We start from the raw sequence: 22,602 nt of genomic DNA, 5'->3' as shown, positions 1-22,602 counted from the left end.
AAATGGAGATAAAAATAGCATCTACCTTGTAGGGAGGCTGTGAGAATCAAATGTTTCAAAAGCACTTTGCTACACTAAATGCTATATAAATGTTATTACCGTGTTTCCCTGATAATAAGACCTATCCCGAAAATAAGCCCTCCCCTTACTTTGTAAGATTCCTCTAAAATAAGCCCTCCCCCAAAAATAAGCCCTATTGAGATTGCTACTGTAGTGAAGGTGATCCCCTGCGCTACACGCTACATTACGGTACCCTCTGTATGCACCGTCCCCCCCCCCCACCGGTGAAACACACGCCGCGCTCTGAGCTGCATCCAATCCGAGCTGCAGCAGTGAGCGCGTCATCCTGTTCTTCCCCAGTGATTTGCTTGGTGGCGCCATTGAGAGCAGTGCCGCGGAGGAGAGCTGAGGCAGGAAAACATAAGCCCTCCCCTGAAAATAAGCCCTCTGGTGTTTTTCTTCCCAAAAAAATTAATAAAACAGTGTCTTATTATCGGGGAAACACGGTATTGCTGTTCTATAGTTTCAGTGTTTAACTGAAATTAATTCAGTGTTTAACTGAAATTCCGCCCCTTCAGTTATTTTTACTAGGCTGCCACTTTAATGCCACTGGCAGCATCAAGAAAAAATTATGGTTAAAAAAAAAGAAAGAAAAAGAAAAAACTATGGCTGCCTTTGCAACCACCGTTTTCTCAAGCCTATAAACTCATTGAATGTACCAGTTTGCCACTGCCTTGACAAAAGCCAAAATTGGTTTTTTGTTGTTGTTTTTTTAAGAGAGAATAACTAGGGCACTGTTTCTAGTTCTCTTCATTCTAAGTAATGGGATCACAGTTTGACTCCATTAAAAGAAAACATAACACTTTCCTAAAAGCTTTTCCTTTAACATATTTTCTTGATTCAGATACCTGTTTCTTGTTCCTTTACCTACTCTATGGTGATGAACAATAGCTTTTTTTTTTTTAATGAATTAAGTTGCAGATAAAGATCAGAGATCTAGAGCTAAAAAGAACCTTAAAAGTCTATCTGTTCCAACCTCCTCATTTTACATCACAGTCAAAATTTGAATCCAGGTCCTCTGAATCCAAATCCAGCCATTTCTTCTCCTTCACAGCAATGGCTCTGTGAACTGAAGGCTGATAGTTTACAAGTCTTCTCTCAACTCCTACACCACAATTAAATTGTTAACTCCTTCAAGTGTCTTTGTATTCCTAAAGATCAGCACAGTGTCTGACACTGATGAAAATGATGATGATAGATTTAAAGCTGAAAGGGACCTTGAAGGTCATCACATCCAATCTCATTTTATAGATGAGAAAATAGGCACAGAGAAATTAAGTGTCCAGGGTCACACAACTATTTCGTGTCTGAGGGAATATTTGAACCCAGGACTTCCTTGTTCTAAGTTCAATGCTCTATCAACCATACCATAATAAATGCTTGTTGATTGATTAAAAGCTAAAATTTAAGTCGCTTAGAGCCCTGAGTCTCACTTTCCTCCTACATAATATAATAAATCTATACATACATGCACATATATATAACATATATAATTATATGTGTAACTATATGTAGTTGTAAATATAAAGTTATAAATATGGATTTATAACTATATATTAAAAAGCATATATAATTATATGAAACTAAACTTTATGTAACTATGTATACAAAGTATATATATGTATATGTATAAATACACACAGACATGTAGACACATAAAAACTGTATCTATCTATATCACATATTCTTCAAACAATGCCACTCCTGGCTGTTCCACAAACACCTCAGCTCCCAGCACTCTTTCTGGCTGCCTGCCAAGCCTGGAATGCTCTCCCTCCTCTGCTCAGACTATGGACATCTCTGGTTTCCTTTGGATCCCAACTATAATCTCATCTTCTACGGGAAGCTTTCCTTAAAAGTTCTTAATTCTAGTGACTTCTCTCTGTTAATTATTCCCTATTTATCCTGCATATAGCTTTCTTTGTATTTATTTGTTTGCAAGATGCCTTTCCTATTAGACTGTAAACTCCTTGAGGGCAAGGGCTGTCTTTTGACTCTTTGAATCTCCAGTACTTAGCACCATGCTGGTACATAGCAATCACTTAATAAATGTTCACTGAAAGACTGATACAGCTCTCTCACTATGCGCTAGGCATCATGTTAGGGGCTTTACAATTATTATCTCATTTGATCCTCACAAAAACCCAGTGAGATAGTATAATGTGAATGTAAATGGGAAGGTCTTTCCCATCCATTAATAGGCCCATATGACCTGCTTGAGTCACATGGAAGCCTGAGTTACAAGAGTTTGTGGTGGGAGGAGCTTGCTGAATGGTTGGAACAGGAAGGGGTGGAGCAAGAAAGGTAGAGCAGAGCCCAGGGGAAGTTGGTCAGAGCAGTTAGAGCTGAGGGAGAGAGGAAGCAGACAGAGATATGTGAATGTTGGCTTGTGGAAAGACCTTAACAGGGGGAAGGCTTGGGGATGGTGGTACCCTTGCATGGTTATTGTGTATAGATTTCTTTGTTGCTATGATGGATTTGACTTTCTGGTATTGGGATTTGGCTTTCTGGTGTTTGAATAAATGTTTTGGCTCTCTCTTTCATGTGGAAAGTCTGTAATATTTTGCAATTCAGAATTATATTGGCATATTCATGGCTGCCATAGGGGCTGTGCATATTATGTTGGTGCTACAGGTAGGTGTTACTATCTTCATTTTGTTGTTGTTGAGTCATTTTAGTCAAGTCTAACTCTCTGTGACAACATTTAGAGTCTTGTTGTCAAAGGTAGTGGAATGATTTGTCATTTCTTTCTGCAGCTTATTTTACAGATGAGGAAGTTGAGGCAAATAGGGTCAAGTAACTTGCCCAGGGTCACAAAGTTGTTAAGTGTCTGATTTGAACTGTATTTGAACTCAGGAAGATGAGTCTCCTGACTCCAGGTCTTGTACTCTGCCGCTGTCCCACCTAGATGCCCTTAGAAGGCCATTAATCTTAGTAAAAAATAATGAGGGCCTGAACTGTAGTAGTGATTGTATGAATGGAGAGAAGGGGTCAAATGGGAGATAGGCTATGTAGGTTGTATCAGTAAGATTTGGCAACTGATTGGATATCTCAAGCTCCACCCCTGGCCTGTCTCTTGAATCCCACTTCTTCAGCTGCCTGTCACGTACCATACAGAAGCGCTGATATATTCAACCTACCTAAACCAAATGTCCTATTTGTTCCCCAAATCCAAATTCCATCCTGGTTTCCTTGTTTTTGTCAGTAGGCACCATCATGACCCTAGTCATCCTGGCTGAAAGTCTCAGGGTCATCTTTGACTTTTACCTTTCTTTCTCCCCCTCAATCATGTGGATGTCCCTTCAAAATATATCTCACATTATTCTCACTAATGACAACTTGGTTCAGGCCCTCACTATCACATACCTGGAGCAGCTTCCAATTCATTCACATTGCTGCCAAGTGAGTCTGCCTAAAACAACATTTTACCACTTCCTCTGCTTGAAAAGCTCCCTGTTGCCTATAGGATAAATGAAACCCTTTAGGCAAATACAAGATGCTTCATAATCAGGTCCCAACCTACCTAACAATCTTATCTCCCACTAATTCCTCATCCAATATAACTGGATTTGTACATTCTATCCCACCCAACATGGCTTACACATTCTAGCCTCCCTTCCAAATAACTGTTTTGACTACATTTTTTCACATTGTATTGCTGATTGTTTGACAGGATAGACCACATAAGTGAATGACTGGGAGTTGTGTAAACTCAGTCTCAGTCATCAATTAGTGCACTTATTATTAACACCTGCATTGCCATCTATGTGAATCCTACCATCCTACCCCTCCTTCAGACCCAGCTCAAATTGGGTCAGTTTCTCTGCCAAACCTTCATTCACCAACCCACCGCCATCTTCGCCATCTAAATTCCTACTCCTCTGCCCGACTCTGCACTGCCTTTCATGTGGTATTTTCTGGTTCCCAATCTCTTTCACAGACATTCTGTTATTGGATATCATATGTAGCAGCACATGCTCAACTTGGAGTCTGGAGGGCTGGGTTCTAATGTTGCTTCAGACATTTAACAGGTATGTGGCCATGGAAAAACAACTTTACCTCTAAGAATCTCCATTTATTTATCTATAAAATGGGGATGATAATCATTGAGCAGCCAACACAAAGGAATGCAGGAAAAAGGAACCTTGTAAACCATCAAGTGCTATGTAAATATAAATGATTCAACAAATATATGTGCCCACTATGCACCAGGCATGGTTCCCAAGTGTTGGGGACACAATGGGGAAAAGAGTACATACCGTCAAGGAGCTGGCATTCTACTGGGAGTTATTATGGACCAAGATATCTTTAAGGTCTCATTGATTCTAATCCATCCTCTCTTCTCACAGATGTTTCACTCTTGACACTTTTGATCCCAGTATATTCAATCTTATCTAACTTTAAAGACCTTTTTCCAAAGGTCAAAACTAAATTGATTGGTGGGGGGGAAGGGGAAACACACACACAAATAACTGGCATAGGAATTTCCTAGACACTATTTCTCCCGAACTCAGTAGTAAGAACCATTTCTTCTAAAAGGGCATCATGGAGTAGAGCAATGGTGTCAAACTCAAATAGAAATGGCGGCCACTAAACTGTACATAAGAATCCCTGCTGGATACATATGATATTGACCTAGAAAACCACATATTAACATTAGCTATTAACATAGATAATATGACTATATTAATAGACATTATTTTTGCACAACTAGGGGATGCAGTGAAAAAAGTGCCAGGCCTGGAGTCAAGAAGACCTGAATTCAAACCTGCCCTCAGACACAAGCTGTGTGACCCTGATGAAGTCACTTAACCCTGTTTGCCTCAGTTTCCTCAACTGTAAAATGAGCTGGAGAAGGACATGGCTAACTATTCCAGTATCTTTGCCAAGAAAACCCCAGAGTCACAAATTGTCAAACATGACTGAAACAACTGAACAGAAAAATGTATTTTTATTTTATTAAATATTTCCCAAATATATTTTAATCTGGTTCAATGCACATCAGGAATGTTGTACATTTGATACCTGCAGTAAGAGGACTGAAGTTGTACCTCAGTTTCAGGAAGACCTAAGTTCAAATCCTGCCTTATACTGGTCAAGTCCTACATGTACTAGCTCTGTAGCCACTGGCAAGTTTCCATGTTCCAGACAACTGGAACTTTATATTACATTTGCTTTGACAATAAGCAAGTCTATAAATTACAATCCTTTGCCAACTCTTCATCAATGAAGGGAGTTTCCACAACAGAAGTTCTCCATGGTCAAGAACTCACACCCTATCCCCAATAAACAAATAAAGCAAGACATTATGAGAAGTCCCACATCCGCAGAAAATGTATTGTTATTCACATTTACCCCTCCCCCCACAACTTTGATCATGACCAGGATTAAGGCTGTGCCAAAACCAAATGTCAACTTGATCATTTGAATAAAAAACCTTGTCCAATTTAGTAGAGGCATAGTCAAAGCAATTATTGACTCAACTGAGTAATCCATACCATCAAAATAGGCAAACCGTTTTTCTGAATGAGAGTTAACACATTTATAAAGTGCTTTCACATTTCTCAAAGCACTTTACATATATCTAATTTAATCTTCACAACTTCCTTGTGAAGTAGTTTTCATTTTACACATGGGGAAACTGAGGCAGAGAGCTCAAGTATCACACAAGAGCTTCACAACTGCCCTGTGAGATAGGGCACTCTTTTTACAACAAGGAAAACGAGGAAGAGATTTTAAGTGACTTGTCAAGAGTAACACAGATACTAAGTGGCTGAGGCAGGATTCAAACTTAGGTCTTTCTCACTTCAATTCTATCACTCTATCGAATGTGCCACCTAACTCTCTCCAAAACAGAAATGGCCTTTGCATTGTATTTTTTTTTCCTGTTCTAGAGAAAAAGTCATTATCAATATAGCAGAAGGAAAGAAACATGAGGTTTAAAAGTCAGGCAATTCTTATCAGATGTGGTGGTAGGTGCCTCCTAAAAAGAGAGATCTGAGAACTGCTTAGAAGACCCCTTTCCTACTAGCCAAAGATAACTGAAATTCCTGCCAGTAAAAGTATTTGCCTTGTTGGGTTAAGGAATCATGATTGTAGGAGGCTGCTGTGAAATAGACATATTACAGAGGCATGGCACAATGGCAGCTAGATGGCTCAGTGGCCTCAGAGTGCCAGCCCTGGAGTCAAGAAGACTCATCCCCCCAGGTTCAAATACACCATGGACATTTAATAGTTGTGTGACACTTGGAAAATCACTTAACCCCATTTGCTTCAGTTTCCTCATCTGTAAAATGAGCTGCAGAAGGAAATGGCAAACCATTTCGATATCTTTGCCAAGGAAATTCCAAATGGGATCATGAAGAATCAGACACAACTGAAAAAAGAACTGAACAACAACAAGATGATGATAGTGGATCTGGAATGGGATCACCTGAATTCAAATTCTCACTTTGCCACTTGTGTGACCTTGGGTAAGTCACTTAACCATTCTAAGCCTCAGTTCCTTCCTGTCAAAAGAAGGGGAGCTAGATTAAATGATCTCTAAGGTGCCCTTTAGCTCCTGATCCTAGAAATTTATTAATCCATAGAACCCACAAGTTCTTGAGATGTCAGAAACAGAAAAGGTAAGTTTTGATGGTGTAAAGTTCCATTTTTATGTCTGAGTCTATACTGTACCTATAACAGCAAGCACCCTAGCATACCCAGGATGACTGCTAGCAGAGGTTCTTTAATGTCCTTTTTTTTTTTTTTTAAAGCAATTGGAGTTAAGTAACTTGCTCAAGGTTACACGGCCAGTTATTTTGTGTGGGTGTTAAGTATCTGAGGCTGAACCGATCCCAGGTCTCCCAACTCTGGGGCTGGCGCTCTTTACTCACTGTGCCACCTGGCCGCCCCTGATGTGCTTTTCTAAGGGAAAGCAACTCAAAAAGGGTTAATAATCTTACTTCAATCAATCAAACATATATCATTTACCTAGTTCAGGGGGAAAAGTCAGCACCATGAACTTCAGAGAAAACAAACAGAAGTTACAAGCAGACCAAAAAATACAGACAGAGAAAATAACACAATTCAGCAGACCAACAGACAGGGCTTCTAGCTGTCTAACCATCACATACCTACATAGTTAGTTACCAGAGACAGAAGAACCAACATCTGGGTTTTCAAAGTCAGGGGCTCAACAACTGCCCAGAGTCTCATCTGGCCAAATCATACAACTCTTCCCATGAGTGAGCCCCAAAGCAAAACCTCACCTCAGAGTATATTTAGCCTTCTCCAGGGTCAGAGAACTGTCTAATTACAAAGTAACAAGGTGTGGGTCTTCCTGAAAAACAGACCTCCCCTAAGCAAGTTTCTCCTGTGGACTCTGCTCTACTCTCCAGCAAACTCCTCCCACCACAGGCTCCGTGTGACTACATTCCGCCTATTATGGGGCAGAGTATATTTTCAAAGCAGGGAAGGTCTTCAAATTCCTTTACCATTACAGCACCTTATGTTCTTACCATAACGATAACAATAATAATAATAATATAGTAAAATAAGGCAGATAGACATCTAGCCCGAGGAATGCTTGGGTTCATATTCTGCCTCCAATACATACTAGTGTGCCTATAGTCAAGTCATTGACCTCTCAGGACCCAACAACTCTCTAAGACAATAAGTTACAGGTAAGTGGCAGGAGTGTCCACATCAGAAGTCCCTTGTATTGGTGAAACCACAAGTCTACACCCCATGCAAACCCTGACAAAACAAATACAATAATAGTAACTTTTTTTTTTGCCCAGACTTGTGATCTCATCAGCATAGGGAGCTTACCTGTGAAGAAAGTTCCTTCATCAATGCAAAAAGGTCCCTGCTTTGCAACTTAGTCTTACAAAATTGCCTATAGCAATGAGAAATTAAGTGACTTCCCCAGGGTTGCTGTAATGGGAATGTAAATTTTTAAGATCTTCCCTGCCCCTAGGCTAAAGTGCACCTGGAGCCTGGGGTAGGAGGCTTGTTTTTCAGTAGATACTTCTTGATTGGCCAGTGGGTCCAGAAGGTTGTTACATTCTCTGAGCCAGGAGAAGGCTATATAAGCCCTGATGTGTAGCTTTGTTTTGGGGCTCACTTTGAGAAGTGTTCTGTGATTTGATCTGGATTCTGGGAAGCCATTGTTGAGAGCCCCCCCTTGGCTTTGAAATACCCAGATGTTGATTTGGTATGGATGTAATCGTTGGACAGTTTTGGAAACCTGTCTACTTGATCTGTTTCTCTGTCTTGATAATTATGTCTGTATACTCTGAAGTTTGGGGTGCTGACATTTTTCCCCTGAACTAGGTAAACAATACATATTTGACTGATTAAAGTAAGCTTGTTAACCCATTTTGAGTTGCTTTCCTTTAACAAAGCAGATCCAAGAACCTGTGGTGGCAGCCACCCTGGGAACACTGGGGTGCTTGCTGCTACAGTTGCCAAGTCAGTACATATGAGGAGGTGAACCTGAACCCAGATCATCTTTCTTAGTCCAGCTCTCTCCACTATGTCATGGTGCCCACTCACTAATGTGTATATATCAGCTTAAGAAGAGCAAAATGCTTAACTCATTTTGAGTCTCACAACAACGTTTGAAGGGAAATACTACAAGAATCATTTCCATTATACAGATGAGGAAACTGAGGCTCAGTTTTGCTTGGTTACCCAGATAGTAAATGCTAAAGGTGAAATTTGAATCCTGATTCCAAGTCCAACATTCTTTCCACTATACCATGGTAGTAAGGGTTAGGGGTAGGGTAGGAGAATATGTAGGGAAGGGATAGACCAGATGAATGGAAGATCAGGAGGGTGGCCAAAGTGGGATGACCTGAACAGTTTGAGGACACTGGATGCCTGCCAAAAAAGGCAGAAATCAAGTATGTACCATAATGAAAGAACAGGAGGTCAAGTATCCAAGATTAACTTCATCAAATCCTGGTTCTGACACTGGGCCTCAATTCCCTCACAGATAAAATGAAGAGGTTGGAATAGATGGTCTCAGAGGCCTTTGCCAGCTCCACAATTCTGTGTAACAAGGAGCCTCACATATTCAAATTTCATTTTTATATCTGAGTTCATAAAGTACTTTATGTTCCTTTCCATAATTACAATGGTTTTTTTCATTCATTCAATGTATCATCAAAATAATGGTAAAGTAATTAGACTAATTTTTTTTCACATTGACTTGCTGATTGACTGAATAGACCATATGAGCGAATGATTGTTGAGTTGTGTGGACCCAGTCTCAGTCAGCAATTAGCATACTTACTGGGCACCTATTAGATCCAAAAGGACAGCTAGACAGTGCTGCAGTGGATAAAATACCAGGTTTGGAGTCAGGAATATCTGAATTCAAATCTGGCCTTAGACATTTACTAGCTGTAAGACTCAGGACAAGTCAGTTAACCTCTATTTACCTTAGTTCCTCTTCTATAAAGTGGAGACACACTGGAGAAATAAATGGCAAACCACTCCTGTATCACTGCCAAGAAAACCCCATGGGCAAAGTCCATAGGGTCATGCAACAATTGAACAATAACAATTGGATCGAAATCCCCATGGAATCAACCGCCATAAAGTATTGCTTAAATGTTCTCATACATTCTTCACCCATCAAATAGTGGTGAGAAAACGCAAGCACAAGGGGAAACATTGGCCTTTCAGAGACCCCTAGCTCTAGTCTTAAGTGCCTCCAAGTGACATTATACTGGGCCTTTGTGAAGCATCTGTGTTGCACTTTCACTGCTTCCTAAGTGTGAGGCAGAAGAGGGAAAGGTGGGAGGAAGGAAGCCAGGAGAATCCTGACCCAAAATACATACAACACATCTTGTGATTGTTCTTCCAAAATCACGTTTCATCTTCCTTTGTTCCCTGGAGCTTTTTCTTCTATGATACCACCCTCATTTCTGCTTTAAAGACCTAAAATTTCTGGGGTCCTTTTGTCTTTAAAAAAAAAAATCAAAGCTCAAATTGCCTATATGATCTCATACCCTATGCTCCAGGACCTAATACAGTAAGGGACACATAGAAGGTGATTAATAAATACATGTTAATTGATTAATGCAGTATAGAGCAGTGATGAGAACAATGGGCTTCGGGAGTCAGAAGACCTAAGTTCTAGTCCTGGTTCTTCCACTTATTAGTTATATGACCTTAGGAATATCATTTGGAATTACTGTACATCACCTATAAGATGGAGATTTTTATCTGTTATGAGTTACTATTAATGATGAAGTTATCTAACTGCTCCTCTTCACAGATAACCTCCTATTCATTGCACTGAGTTCTAGAATACTATACATGTTGAGGGTTTTTGGAGACAATACCCTGGCCAGGGTTAGAGTCAGGGTTTAAATATACTACAGGGTTAGAATAGGGTCCAGATTTCCTGAAGGAACTGACCAAAAATGCAAAAGAGCTCAATCTAACCATCCATATCCAAAAAGTGGATGAAAAATGCAAACTATACAGATTAAACACTCAGCTGGATGGGTAGTTTGTCAAATTAGTCTATTAACATGTATGTGTGGGGTAGCTAGGAGGCAGAGTGGATAGAGCCCTGGCCCTGGAGTCAAAAGGGCCTGAGTTTAAATCCAGCCTCAGACACTGATTAGCTGTGCCACCCTAGACAATTCATTTAACCCTGATTGCCTCCAAGAAACCCAAACATGTATGTATTGGACAAACCCTGCTGAAAGATAAGGTAATTGGGCCCAGAATTGTGTAGAAGGTCATTTAGGCTACATTTTCAAATTAATGGTTTAATACCTACCCCTGACACACTCTGGCTATGTAAGCAACTCACTTAAACTCTCCATGTTCTAGGCAACTTTAGACCACACAAGTGGCAATGGAGGTGCCAAGTTGTATTGGTAATGGAAGTTGTCTCACCCACAAGTTTCCCAAGCTAATGAAATCACAGGTCCCATTCCTTTCCACATCCCTTTCACTCTTACCCCTTCATATCAGTCAATGAGCATTTATTGCACACACACTAAATTATATTAGACACTTTGGCCATTTGATGTAGTCTAAAAAGCATAGGATGTGAAACCAGAGTGCCAGATCTAAACCTCAGTTCTGCAGCTTCCAAACCATATGACCTTGGGCATTTCATGCCACTTCTCTGAATGACTTTATACTACATGACCTCTAAAGGTCCCTTGGGGATCTAAACCTTGTGGCTTTATGCACACTTAAAAAATATACATAGTTCTCTGTCCTCAAGGAGCTTAAAATCACATGCAACATATATGTGTGTGTTAGTCTATGTACGTATTAGTTATTAGTATGGGTATGTATATGTGAATTGGCCTAAAGGGATTACGTGAACAGATATAAAATAAGCAGAATACAGTCTGTCTACTTCTCTATTTTAGCTCTTTTCCAGAGTTAAAATTGCCCTTGATTTTGTTTGAGAGGAGCTCCATGACTGCAAGTATGCTTTTGGTTTTTATTGGCAAAGGAAGGCAATCAAGGAGATGGTGGAAAGGGGAGGAGTGGGCTTTCCTCAAGGACTGAAGGCTGCACAGATTTGGTGGGTCTCATAGTTTTATTTGAAATCTGCTAGGAAGGCTGAGAGGTACCTGGCTCAAGTTTACCAAATTCCTCAAAAACCTGTGTTATCATTCCTAATCTGAAGTTCCTTCTTCTGGATTTGGTAGCAAAACTGAGACTGGTGTAAATAGAACATTCACCTGCCTACAAGGTTAAAATTGAAAGGAGTTTACAAGCCCTCACCTGCTTCCAAATATGTTCTCCAATTTAAACATATAAAAATATTATCTCTGACCTGTCTGTCCCCTGCCCAGATCCCATGGGAATATTTCCTTTTCCCCCTTTCTTCTTCCCCATCCTGTCTGCATGCTGATCCTCCTTCCCAGCCTTTACCTCACCCCCCACACACATTTATAAAGCATGGAGTGCTTATTGTTCTCCAAATATTCTCAGGACCACGCTCCTCTGCCCTCCTGCTATGGTGATGAGTCCTAGTCTCTCTGTTCAATGGCCCCCCATACTGCTTTTGATGCTAATAATAGTTAATATCTATGTAGTGCTTATTATGTGCCAGGTACTGTGCTGTTTTATAATTATTATCTCATTTGATCCTCACAACAATCCTTCAAGGTAGGAAACTGAGGCAAACAAATTAAATGACTTGCCCAGGGTCTCACATCCAGGAAGTATCTGATGCTGGATTTGAACTCCAGTCTCCCGACTTCAGACCCAGCAGGAAGTCACCAACTACAATCCTTCTGATAAGATGGAAGCCTACCACCTGCCCTGCCACTATGTCTTTAGACCTACCAGGTCCTACTACATAATCTGCTGTATAGATAGAGGCTCTCTGCCATCTACTCTGCCCACACATTCTTAAGTATTCCTATGCCTTGCCCATCTGGCCTATAGTTGAACACTCATATGCATTGTCTCCCACAATTATAATTGAACTCCTTGAGACAAGTGACTGTCTCATTTTTTTTTTGCAACCCTAGTACTTAAAGTTCTCAGCAGAAGAGACATCAAGAATCATCTAATGCAAACCTCTCCTTTTACTGGGGAGCCTGAGGTCAAAAGGTTAGATACCTTGTTTAAGATAATTTCTCACTGCATCATCCCTCTTTTTGCCCATTACATCCATTCAGTTACAATGCTCATCAAATCTTTCTTAACCATTTCCTTCAGGCTCATCCATTCCCCTCCCATTGCTACCATCCTAATAGTAATCATCACTAGCCCTGACTCAGACTACCACAGTTGCTTCCTAGATGGTCTCCCTGCCTCTAGTCTCTCTGGGAATCAACCTATCCTGTAAACTTATGCAACCTTAATTTTCCTATTTCTGTTTTCATTCTGTTATTCCTGTTTCTCAAGAATCCACTACACTTTCCTTTAAACTCCACCTTGTTTGTTTTTCAAGGTTCTCTATTACATGTAATTTCCTGTAGGACTTCATCCTAACATAAACCCTCTATGTCAATTATTCAGATTCTTTATGGTCCCATATACGTGCACAAAGCTTACTCCTAACTCTATGATATGCGGGGGTTTGTTGTTTTTAATCTCTATCCATCTCTGTTCACTTATTTCTTATTCCTATTCATCTCTACCCAGAATACCCTTCTCCCCAATCATCTATCTTCTCCCATCCATCAAGGTTCAGTCCTAATACCACTAAGAGGGTTCGTGAAGACCTGATTATACTTGTCTAAATTCTATTGGCAACAACCAAGTTAAATATGAAATTCTGGTTGATTACTAAGAAAATTAAAGAAGCACTATGACAAGAAGGTAGGGCACAGACAGGAAGAAGGGGGACAGGGAAAATGAAGGCAGGGTGGTGTAATGGAAAGAAGACTGGACCTGGGGTTAGGTGAGAACAGGGTTCAGATTTTGTCTCTGAAATATACTGGAGCTGGATATATGGTCATGAGCAAGTCATTTAAACTCTATAAGCCAAGGAAAACTAACATTATAAATCGTAGACTAGGTGTGATCTAGATGAGGACCCATCCCTATAGAATCACAGGATCTTTATTTGACTACGGGTGAATCATTTACACTCTTTGAGACGGAATGTGCTCATTTGCAAAATGGAGATGATAATAGTAGAAATACCTAATTTTACATAGTTCTTGTGAGGAAAGGAGAAGTTGTATAAATGCAAGTTATTAGAAGAAAAAGGTGACTGGATGACCTAGAAGAGAGGGCACGAGTGAGGAAAAAATTATGCTGGTTAGCTGACAATCTTCATGGTGAAGAAATGAGTCCCAAATGATTCTATTTCTATAATCAGTGGGCACACCTTTGATTTTAATAGCTTCATGTGACTCCCAGGCATAGTAATTACAAGGCTAACCCTTGGGATCAAGAAGATTTGGGTTCAGTTACTAACATATTTAGCTGGGTGAGTACCAGCAAGTCACATAAACTCTCAATGACCTGAACAAATCTTTGTCATCTTGGGCATGCCTTATACAATTCAAGGCCAATAAATAAACAAATAAATAAAATAAAATCCACTCCAAACTAATGGGTAAGACTTCCTCTCTTGAAGATAGGTAAACTTTGTCCTTAGTGTCATTTTTTACTAACAAAAAAAATTGTGACCTTATATGGTGTACCTTCAACTCATTTGGACAGCTAGGCAGTGAGGTGGATAGAGACAACAGGCCTGGAGTCAGGAAGACTCATCTTCCTGAGTTCAAATCTGACTGCAGACACTAGTTCTGTGACACTGGTAAAGTCACTTAACCCTGTATGGCTCAGTTTCCTCATCTGTAAAATGAGCTGGAGAAGGAAATGGCAAACTACTTCAGTATCTTTGTCTTTTGTGTTGTAAATAGTATTTTTTTTCCAATTGCATGTAAAGATAGCTTCCAACATTCATTTCTTACATGATTTTGAGTTCCAAATTTTTTTCCCTCCCCATTCTCCAAAACAACAAGTAGTCTGATATAGGTTATACGTGTGCAATCACATAAACATATTTCCACATTAGTCATGTTGTGAGAGATGAAACAGAACAAAAGAGAAAAGTCACCCCCAAAAGTGAAAATAGTATGCTTCCATCTTCATTCATATTCCATAGATTTTTCCTCTGGGTGTGGATAGAATTTTCTATCATGAGCCTTTGGAATTGTCTTTGATCGTTACATTGTCAATATAAATATAACATATTATATATTATAAAATATATATTATATATGTAATAATATATGTCAATCATAGTTGACCATCACACAATGCTGCTGTTACTGTGTACAATGTTCTCCTATTACTGCTCACTTCACTCAGTATCAGTTCATGTTAAGTCATCTAGGTTTTTCTGAAACCTACCTGTTCATCATTTCTTATAACATAATAGTATTCCATTACATTCATATACCACAATGTGGTTAGCCATTCCCCAGTTGATAAGCATCCCTTTGATTTCCAAGCACAATTACAAAACATTTTTTACACAAATAAAGTCAGATCTAAATATATCAATGATTTCTGTTAGTTTTGTTATTGATGTGGTCATTATGCTAATAGTTTTCCTACTATTGAACCAGCCCTGCATTTCTGGTATAAATTCAACCTGGTCATAGTGATAAATTTATTCTGGTGATAAACTGATGTAATCTCTTTACTAATATCTTATTTTAAAATTTTGCATCAATAATCATCAGGGAAATTGGTCTATAATTTTCTTTTTGTTTTGGCTCTTCCTGGTTTAGGTATCAGTGCCACATTATTTGTGTCACAAAAGGAATTTGGTCAGAATCCTTCTTCATCTATTCCAAATAGTTTATATAGTATTGGAAGGAATTGTTCTTTAAATGTTTGGCAAAATTCGATTGTAAATCCATCTGATCCTGGATATTTTTTCTTAGGGAGTTTATTGATGGCTTGTTCAACTTCTTTTTCTAAAATGGGGCTATTTAAGTATTATATTTCTTCTTCCGTTAATCTGGGCAATTCATATTTTTGTAAATATTCACCCATCTCATTGGGATTATTAGATTTATTGGTATACAGCTGAGCAAAATAGCTCCCAATTATTGCTTTAATTTCCTCTTTGTTGGTGGTCAATTCACCCTTTTCATTTTTGATACGGGTTACTTGGTTTACTTCTTTCTTTTAATTAAATTTATCAAAGGTTTATCTATTTTGTTGTTCTCATAAAATGAGCTCATAGTTTATTATTTCAATAGTTTTCTTACTTTCAACTTTATTAATCTCTCCTTTGATTTTCAAAATGTCTAATTTGGTGTTTCATTGGGAATTTTTAATTTGTTCTTTTTTGTTTCTTTTCATTTATTCTTTTATAATTGCAGGCTAATTCATTGATCTGCTCTTTTTCTATTTTATTCTTGCAATCATTTAGAGATATAAAATTTCCCCTAAGTACTGCTTTGGCTACATCCCATAAATTTTAGTATGTTGTCTTATTATTGTAGTTCTCTTTGATTAAAATGATTACTTCTATGATTTGTTGTTTGACTCACTCAGTCTTTAGTATTAGATTATTTAGTTTCCAATTAATTTTTAATCTATCTTTCCATGACCATTTATTACATGTAATTTTTATTTCATTATGATGTGAAAAGAATGCATTTAATATTTCTACCTTTCTGCACTTGATTGTGAAGTTTTTATGCCCTAGTATATGGTCAAATTTTATGTAGGTATCATATACCAGTGAGAAAAAGGTATAATCCTCTCTATCCCCATTCAATTTTCTCCAGAGGTCTATCATATCTAACTTTTCTAAATTTCTATTCACCTTAACTTCTTTCTTGTTTATTTTTGGTTAGATTTATCTAGTTCTGAGAAAGGGAGATTGAGGTCCCCCACTAGTATAGTTTTGCTATCTATTTCTTCCTGTAACTCCCTTAACTTCTCCTCTAAGAATCTGGATGCTATACTACTTGGTGTGATATCACTTCATTGTCTATGGTACCTTTCAGCAAGATGTAGTTTCCTTCCTTGTCTCTTTTATTAGACCTATTTTTGCTTTTGCTTTGAGATCAGGATTGCTACCCCTGCCTTCATTTTTTTTTAACTTCAGCCAAAGCATAATATAGCTGAAGCCTTTTACCTTTACTCTGTGTCTCTCTCCTTCAAATGTGTTTCTTATAAACAGCATATTGTAGGATTCTGGTTTTTAATCCACTCTGCTTTCCACTTCTGTTTTATGGATAGAGTTCATCTCATTTCCATTCAGTTATGATTAGTGTGTATTTTCCTCTATGCTATTTTCCTCTGTTCATGTTTCTCTCTGTCTCTCTGTCTCTCTCTCTCTGTCTCTCTCTCTCTCTCTCTCTCTCTGTCTCTCTCTCTCTCTCTCTCTCTCTCTCTCTCTCCTTTCACCCTGTCCCTCCTTACCTCTTCCCACCCCTCCACCCCCCTCTATATATGTCCTTCCCTCTATCAGCCCCCCACCTTTTTTCCCCTTCCCCTCCTCCTACTTCCCTATAGGGTAATAATAGATTTCTTGACCCAACTGAGCACGTATATTATTCTGCTTTGAATTTGGTAAGATTCAAACAGAGCTCACCATGCTCTTCATTCTTTCCCTCTACTAGAATAAATCTTTTATGCCTCTTCATGTGATATAATTTACCCCATTCAGTCTTCCCCTTTCCTCTTCTGAGTACAATCCTTTTTTCACCCTTTAATCTTTTTAATCATCACTTGATGTGATATTAGCCAACTTATACCCACACCCTCTAAGTATAATCCTAAATGCCCTCAAAGAGATGCAGTTTTTTAAGAGTTACAATTACCATCTTTTCACATAGGGATATAAATAGTTTAACGTTGTTGAATACCATATTTTGTTTTGTTTTTCCTTTTTATGCTTCTCTTGAGTCTTGTATTTGAAGATCAGATTTTCTGTTCAGCTCTGGTCTTTTCATCAGGAAAGCTTGAAAGTTCCATATTTCTTTGAATATCTATCTTTTCCCCTGAAAGATCATGCTCAATTTTACTGGGTAGTTGATTCTTGGTTGTAATCCAAGCTCTTTTGCCTTCTGGAATATCATAGTCCAAGCCCTTTGATCTTTTAATGTGTAAGGTGCTAAGTCCTGTGTCATCCTGACTGTGACTCCATATTTGAATTGTTTCTTTCTGGCTGTTTGCAGTATTTTCTCCTTAATCTGATAGTTCTGGAATTTGACTACAATATTCTTTGGAGTTTTAATGTTGGGATCTCTTTGAGGAGGTGATCAGTGGATTTTTTCAATGGCTATTTTTACCTTCTGGTTCTAGGATAACAGGGCAGTTTTCCTTGATAATTTTTTGGAAGATGTTGTTCACGTTCTTTTTTTTTTTAATCATGGCTTTCAAGTAGTCCAATAATTCTTACATTATCTCTCCTAGATCTGTTTTCCAGGCTAGTTGTTTTTCCAATGAAGCATTTTACATTTTCTTCTATTTTTTTCATTCTTTTGATTTTATTTGATGAATTCTTGATAGATATCTATGAGACCATAGCATAGAATTGTCAACTTCTACTTGCCCAATTCTAATTTTTAAGGGATTTTCTTCAGCTACCTTTTGTGCTTTCTTTTACATTTGTCCAATTCTACTTTTAAAGGAGTCTCATTTCTTTTCCCAATTTCTCTTAATTGATTTTTAAAATCTTTTTGAGTTCTTCAGAGGACTTTTGTGCTTCAAACCAATTCATATTCCCCTTTGAGGCTTCCTATGTAGGTACATTTTGACCCTGTTGTCCTCTTCTAAGTTTGTGCCTTGATCTTCCCTGTTGCCTTAGTAGCTTTCTATGGTCAGGGCTCTTTTTTTAAGTTGAGCTCTGCTCCTGGAGTACAGGGTGCTGTACTGCACTGGGTGCCAGGGACTTGGTCACTGGCTGTCTGCACTGGAGCCTTTGAGGCTAGTGACTTGCCTGCTGCACTAAGGTGTCCCAGCCTAGTCACTCCTGTTGTGCCCTGGGTTCTGGAGCTGACAGTTTACCTGCTGTGAGGGGGGTTGTAAGTCTCGTAGTTGATCTGCTGACCCAGGATCATGGAGTCTGGGTTGCTGATCTGTGCTGTGGCTAAGAGTATCCTGATGGCTTGCCTGGACACCACCTTTGCTGTGCTGCGTTCCCCTTTCATCCAAGTAAGATAGGCCTTTCCTGAAGTCCTTCTTGAGTTATCTTGGGCTATAAAATTGTTTCACTCTTTTTCTGGATTTTGTCACTCCAGAATTCTTTTAGAGGTTTGATTTAATGTTGTTTTTTGAAGGAAACTGGGGAGAGTTCAGGCAACTTTCTGGCTTCTCTCTGCCATCTTGACTCTGCTACCCCTCTCCTCCCCCTCGCCCCCACTCCAGTATCTTTGCCAAGAAAACTCCAAAAGGGTTCGCGAAGAGTCGGACAGGACTGAAAAACTACTGAACAACAACCACCCATATATCTGAGTTACACTCAATTTTTTTTAATTGGACAATAGATTGAGAACTAAAAGGGAACTCTGTGACCATTTAGTTCGACCCCCTAATTTTTTGATGAAGAAATGGTGACTCAGTGATTCAAATCCTATTTCTGACACTTACTAGCTGAACAAGTCACTTAAACCCTCAGTTGCCCCAGGCAATAATAGGATTTATCTACTAGGTCATAGATGGGTTACAATCTGTGTTACTAAAGAGAATTCAAACACTGGGAGTTCCCTGTAATGATTCATTCATAGAGCCATCTGTACTTATCGACCTTTCTGTTCCCACTAAAAAGTATTATAAGTAAATACCTTCCTTAAAATCTTATTCTATAATGTGTGTTATTGTTTCCTCTATTAGAAGGGAATGCTAAAAGCCTTGACTAGTGTAATTATACCACAGTATTTCAAACATTTTCCTATCCCCATGAATGAGAATCCTATTTATAGAAGAAAAAACTCAGGATCAGAGAAGGTAAATCACTTGGCCAAGTTACTACATCAAAGATGTCTAATTTGATGAGTGTGAAGATTTATCAACTATCAGCCCATTAGTCAATAAACATTTATTAAGCAACTACTATGTGGTAGCTGGGGGCAGATAGGTGGTACAGTGAATAGAGTGCAAGTCTTAGAATCAGAGGACTTATCTTCATGAGTTGAAATCTGAGTCTCAAACACTTACTAGCTGTGTGACCCTGGACAAGTCACTTAGTCTTGCTTGCCTCGGTTTCCTCAACTGTAAAATGAGTTGGAGAAGGACGTGGCAAATCATTCCAGTATCTCTGACAAGAAAAACCACAAATGGGATCACAAAGAGTGGGATACAACTCAAATGACCAAAAAACAATTATGTGCCAGGCACTCTGCTGCTCTAGGGGGATGTAAAGAGAAACAAAGGATGGTTCCTGTCTTTAAGAAGCTGCTAACATAATAGGAGAGACAAAAAGCAAACCAATATGTACAAACAAGGTATATACAGAACAAATAAGAAATAACAGAGGGAAGGTACTGGAATCAAGAGATTGATGTGTTGATTCATTGTTCATTTGTTTTTCTTTTAAAAAATATTTATTATAAGGGATGGCTCTCTAGAAAGGGGAGATAGGGATATATTAGCAAATTAAGTTGATATAAAAACAAGATACCCAAAAAATGTAGTCTTAGAATTGTCTCAGGCTCAGAAAAGTGAAGTGATTTCCATAGTCACACAGCTACTAATTATCAAAGGCAGGATTTGAATTATTCAGCAGTTCAAAAATGAAAATTGTTTTTGAAGAATTCCCTGCCCCATTCTGTCCTCTGAACTCCTCAGTACTGGACAGATTATTGGACTCATTATAAAAGATTGGGTTACCAATTATGGATTAATTGTCTTTTGTGGGGGAAATTGATCATTGTGGTTATTTTTAAAAGCCCTTTGGGATAGTGGAGATTTCATCCCATAGAAAGAACTCTTCAATATTATCAATGTCAAATTTCCTGGGTGCATATGACACTGGTACCTGTATCACTGAAAGATTTTTTGGCTCTGAAGGGCCCATTTGTGTTTTTTAAGTCATTCAGGAATCTGAGACTGAAGCTACCTACTTACTCCTAGGGAATCTGAGGAAGCCCCAGAATAGCTGTCTTCCAGGAGAGAAGCAAGACTAATCTCTTTGTTCAGGTTTCCTCCTCATCTCCTGACCTGGAAGCTGTGATTGAGGCCATTCCTGATTGGTCCCACAATAGTGCCCAGTGACAGCTCAGCTACAGATATATGGCTGGCTCCATTGGGAGTAGATAGTTTTTTCTCATCTTTTATGGTCCCTATCTGTCAAGGCACCTGGCAGCCATAGGGAGAGCTGTCATAGAAATAGATGGAGGAAAACAGGAGGGGGTGTTGAAGGGGAGGCCAGAGAAAATATGTCAAATCTCATAAACACACTTCCAGAGATTATTTAGAAAATTGTATGTGTGTGCATGTAATACATGTTTAAGGTAGATTCGGTGAAACTAAAATGACATTGTAGAAGGCAGGTATAGTGTAGGGTATCCAATTTCCTAGTGTTAAAAGAGCTAACAACTGGATTTTAGCTTCTTTCAGGGGGACCAAAGGAGTGTTAAGTATCAAGAGATTTCTAGAGCTCTTGGTAGTTGCAAGGTGTTTCAGGCGCTCTTTTAACAGTTTAAAAAATGATGAGGGGTCACATTTGCGCAGGGATTTCCTTTCCATCCCAGGGAAGAGTCAAGTTAAACCAAAACTAAGAAGCTTCTGCTGCCCCTGTCACCCCACATTCACATACTATTTCTCACTTCAAACTATCTCCAGGTTTCCTGGATTGCCTTTGCATTTAAAAAATTTTTTTTAAATCCCCTCTCTTTCCTCTACCTTTAGCCTCCCCAGGTGTTTGAAGCTTGTTAGTTCCTTCCTCCCACCCTTTCCTTCAACAGAGTTTCTAGAGGCAATATTCAACTGGCCTCAGGTTACTCAGCTCCTGAGGGTGCTTTTGCAAGGGACTGATCAAATGTTTCTTTCTCTTCACACTGGCAGGACCAAAGAAAGCAGCCACCTCTACCAGATCTCTTCTCTTAGCTACAGGTTGTAAATGAATTATTGCAGCTTTCAGGTTAGGCCATTACTGCTTAAAGAACATGACTGCTTCATTTTGCTCTGGGACTGTCTATTGTCCATTCAGACCCTCTATGAGGCTGCTTAGTCCATGGCTTTCTTTTTATTCACTAACTCAACATTTCCAGATAATAGTTTCCAATTTTAAGACCAATCATGATGATGGGAGTTATCACCATCATATTCATTTATAGACATTTTGCAGGGGCCATTCTTACTTTGCAGAGCAGGGAACACCTTTCTTTGTTTTTCCTTTTAGGTAACTCTTAAAAAAAAAAAAAGACAAGGAAAAGTACTGAATTGGTTTTCTGGCATCACCAAAGAAGAAACATATCTGCAATCTTTGACCTTTCTTTCGTTTTCTTTCACAGTAGGGTCCTAGAGGCTTAAGTATCCGGTCTTTCCCTTGCCTCAGCATCCAGATACCTGCGTCCATCCCCTCCCCCTTCATCTTCCTCTCCTTAACAAGCCCAGGTGCCTGGCTGTGTAGTTGGGGAGGTGACGATACAGTCGGTCCCAGGAGACAGGTTTGACAAAGTGCAGGGTAAACTCTCCCAGAAGAAAAGTAAACAGGGGGTACCTGCCAACTTTTCACCTGACTCCCGTCTCTCTTCCCCACGAGCCCTGGGATTCGAGATAGCGGCCTGGGGTGCCGTCCGGGGCGAGCCCCCTGGCAGGGGCCACTCGGGCCCCTTCCTCCCTTCCCCTGGGGATCCGGCACGTGAGCCACTGCCAGGGCGGGGGCGACTCCAGGTGCTAGTGAGTGGCAGGTGGAGAAGTAGAGCCTGGCTCGGACCTACCTTCACAAACAGCTCAATTTCAGGGTCCTTGCTGTCTCCGTTAGCAGAAGCCGAGTCAGTCATGTTGTCATAGGCAGGAGCCACTGCCGGTATCCTGAGAGGCGGCCACTTCAGCAACAGCTGGATGCTTGCTCTCTCTCTCTCTCTCTCTCTCTCTCTCTCTCTCTCTCTCTCTCTCTCTCTCTCTCTC

At 39.4% G+C, this 22,602-nt stretch overlaps 1 protein-coding gene across 1 annotated transcript in view; it reads right to left on the bottom strand.

Annotated features, from left to right (window-relative positions):
• The window catches only part of CLIC5 (chloride intracellular channel 5), a 129,816-nt gene extending 107,238 nt beyond the window's left edge, over positions 1-22,578 (bottom strand). Inside the window, exon 1 of the mRNA XM_069065834.1 lies at positions 22,413-22,578. Coding sequence (XP_068921935.1) covers positions 22,413-22,475 — 63 coding nt within the window. The 5' untranslated portion in view covers positions 22,476-22,578. The remainder of the gene's footprint in view (positions 1-22,412) is intronic.
• Between the last annotated feature and the right edge of the window lie 24 nt (positions 22,579-22,602).

This window comes from Petaurus breviceps, unplaced genomic scaffold (assembly GCF_028583685.1).
Source record: "Petaurus breviceps papuanus isolate PSGF00001 unplaced genomic scaffold, PetGlider_PUasm1.0 90701, whole genome shotgun sequence".
Lineage (NCBI taxonomy): Eukaryota > Metazoa > Chordata > Mammalia > Diprotodontia > Petauridae > Petaurus > Petaurus breviceps.
The sequence above is the reverse complement of the archived record's forward strand: the minus strand, read 5'-3'. Positions and strand labels throughout refer to the sequence as shown.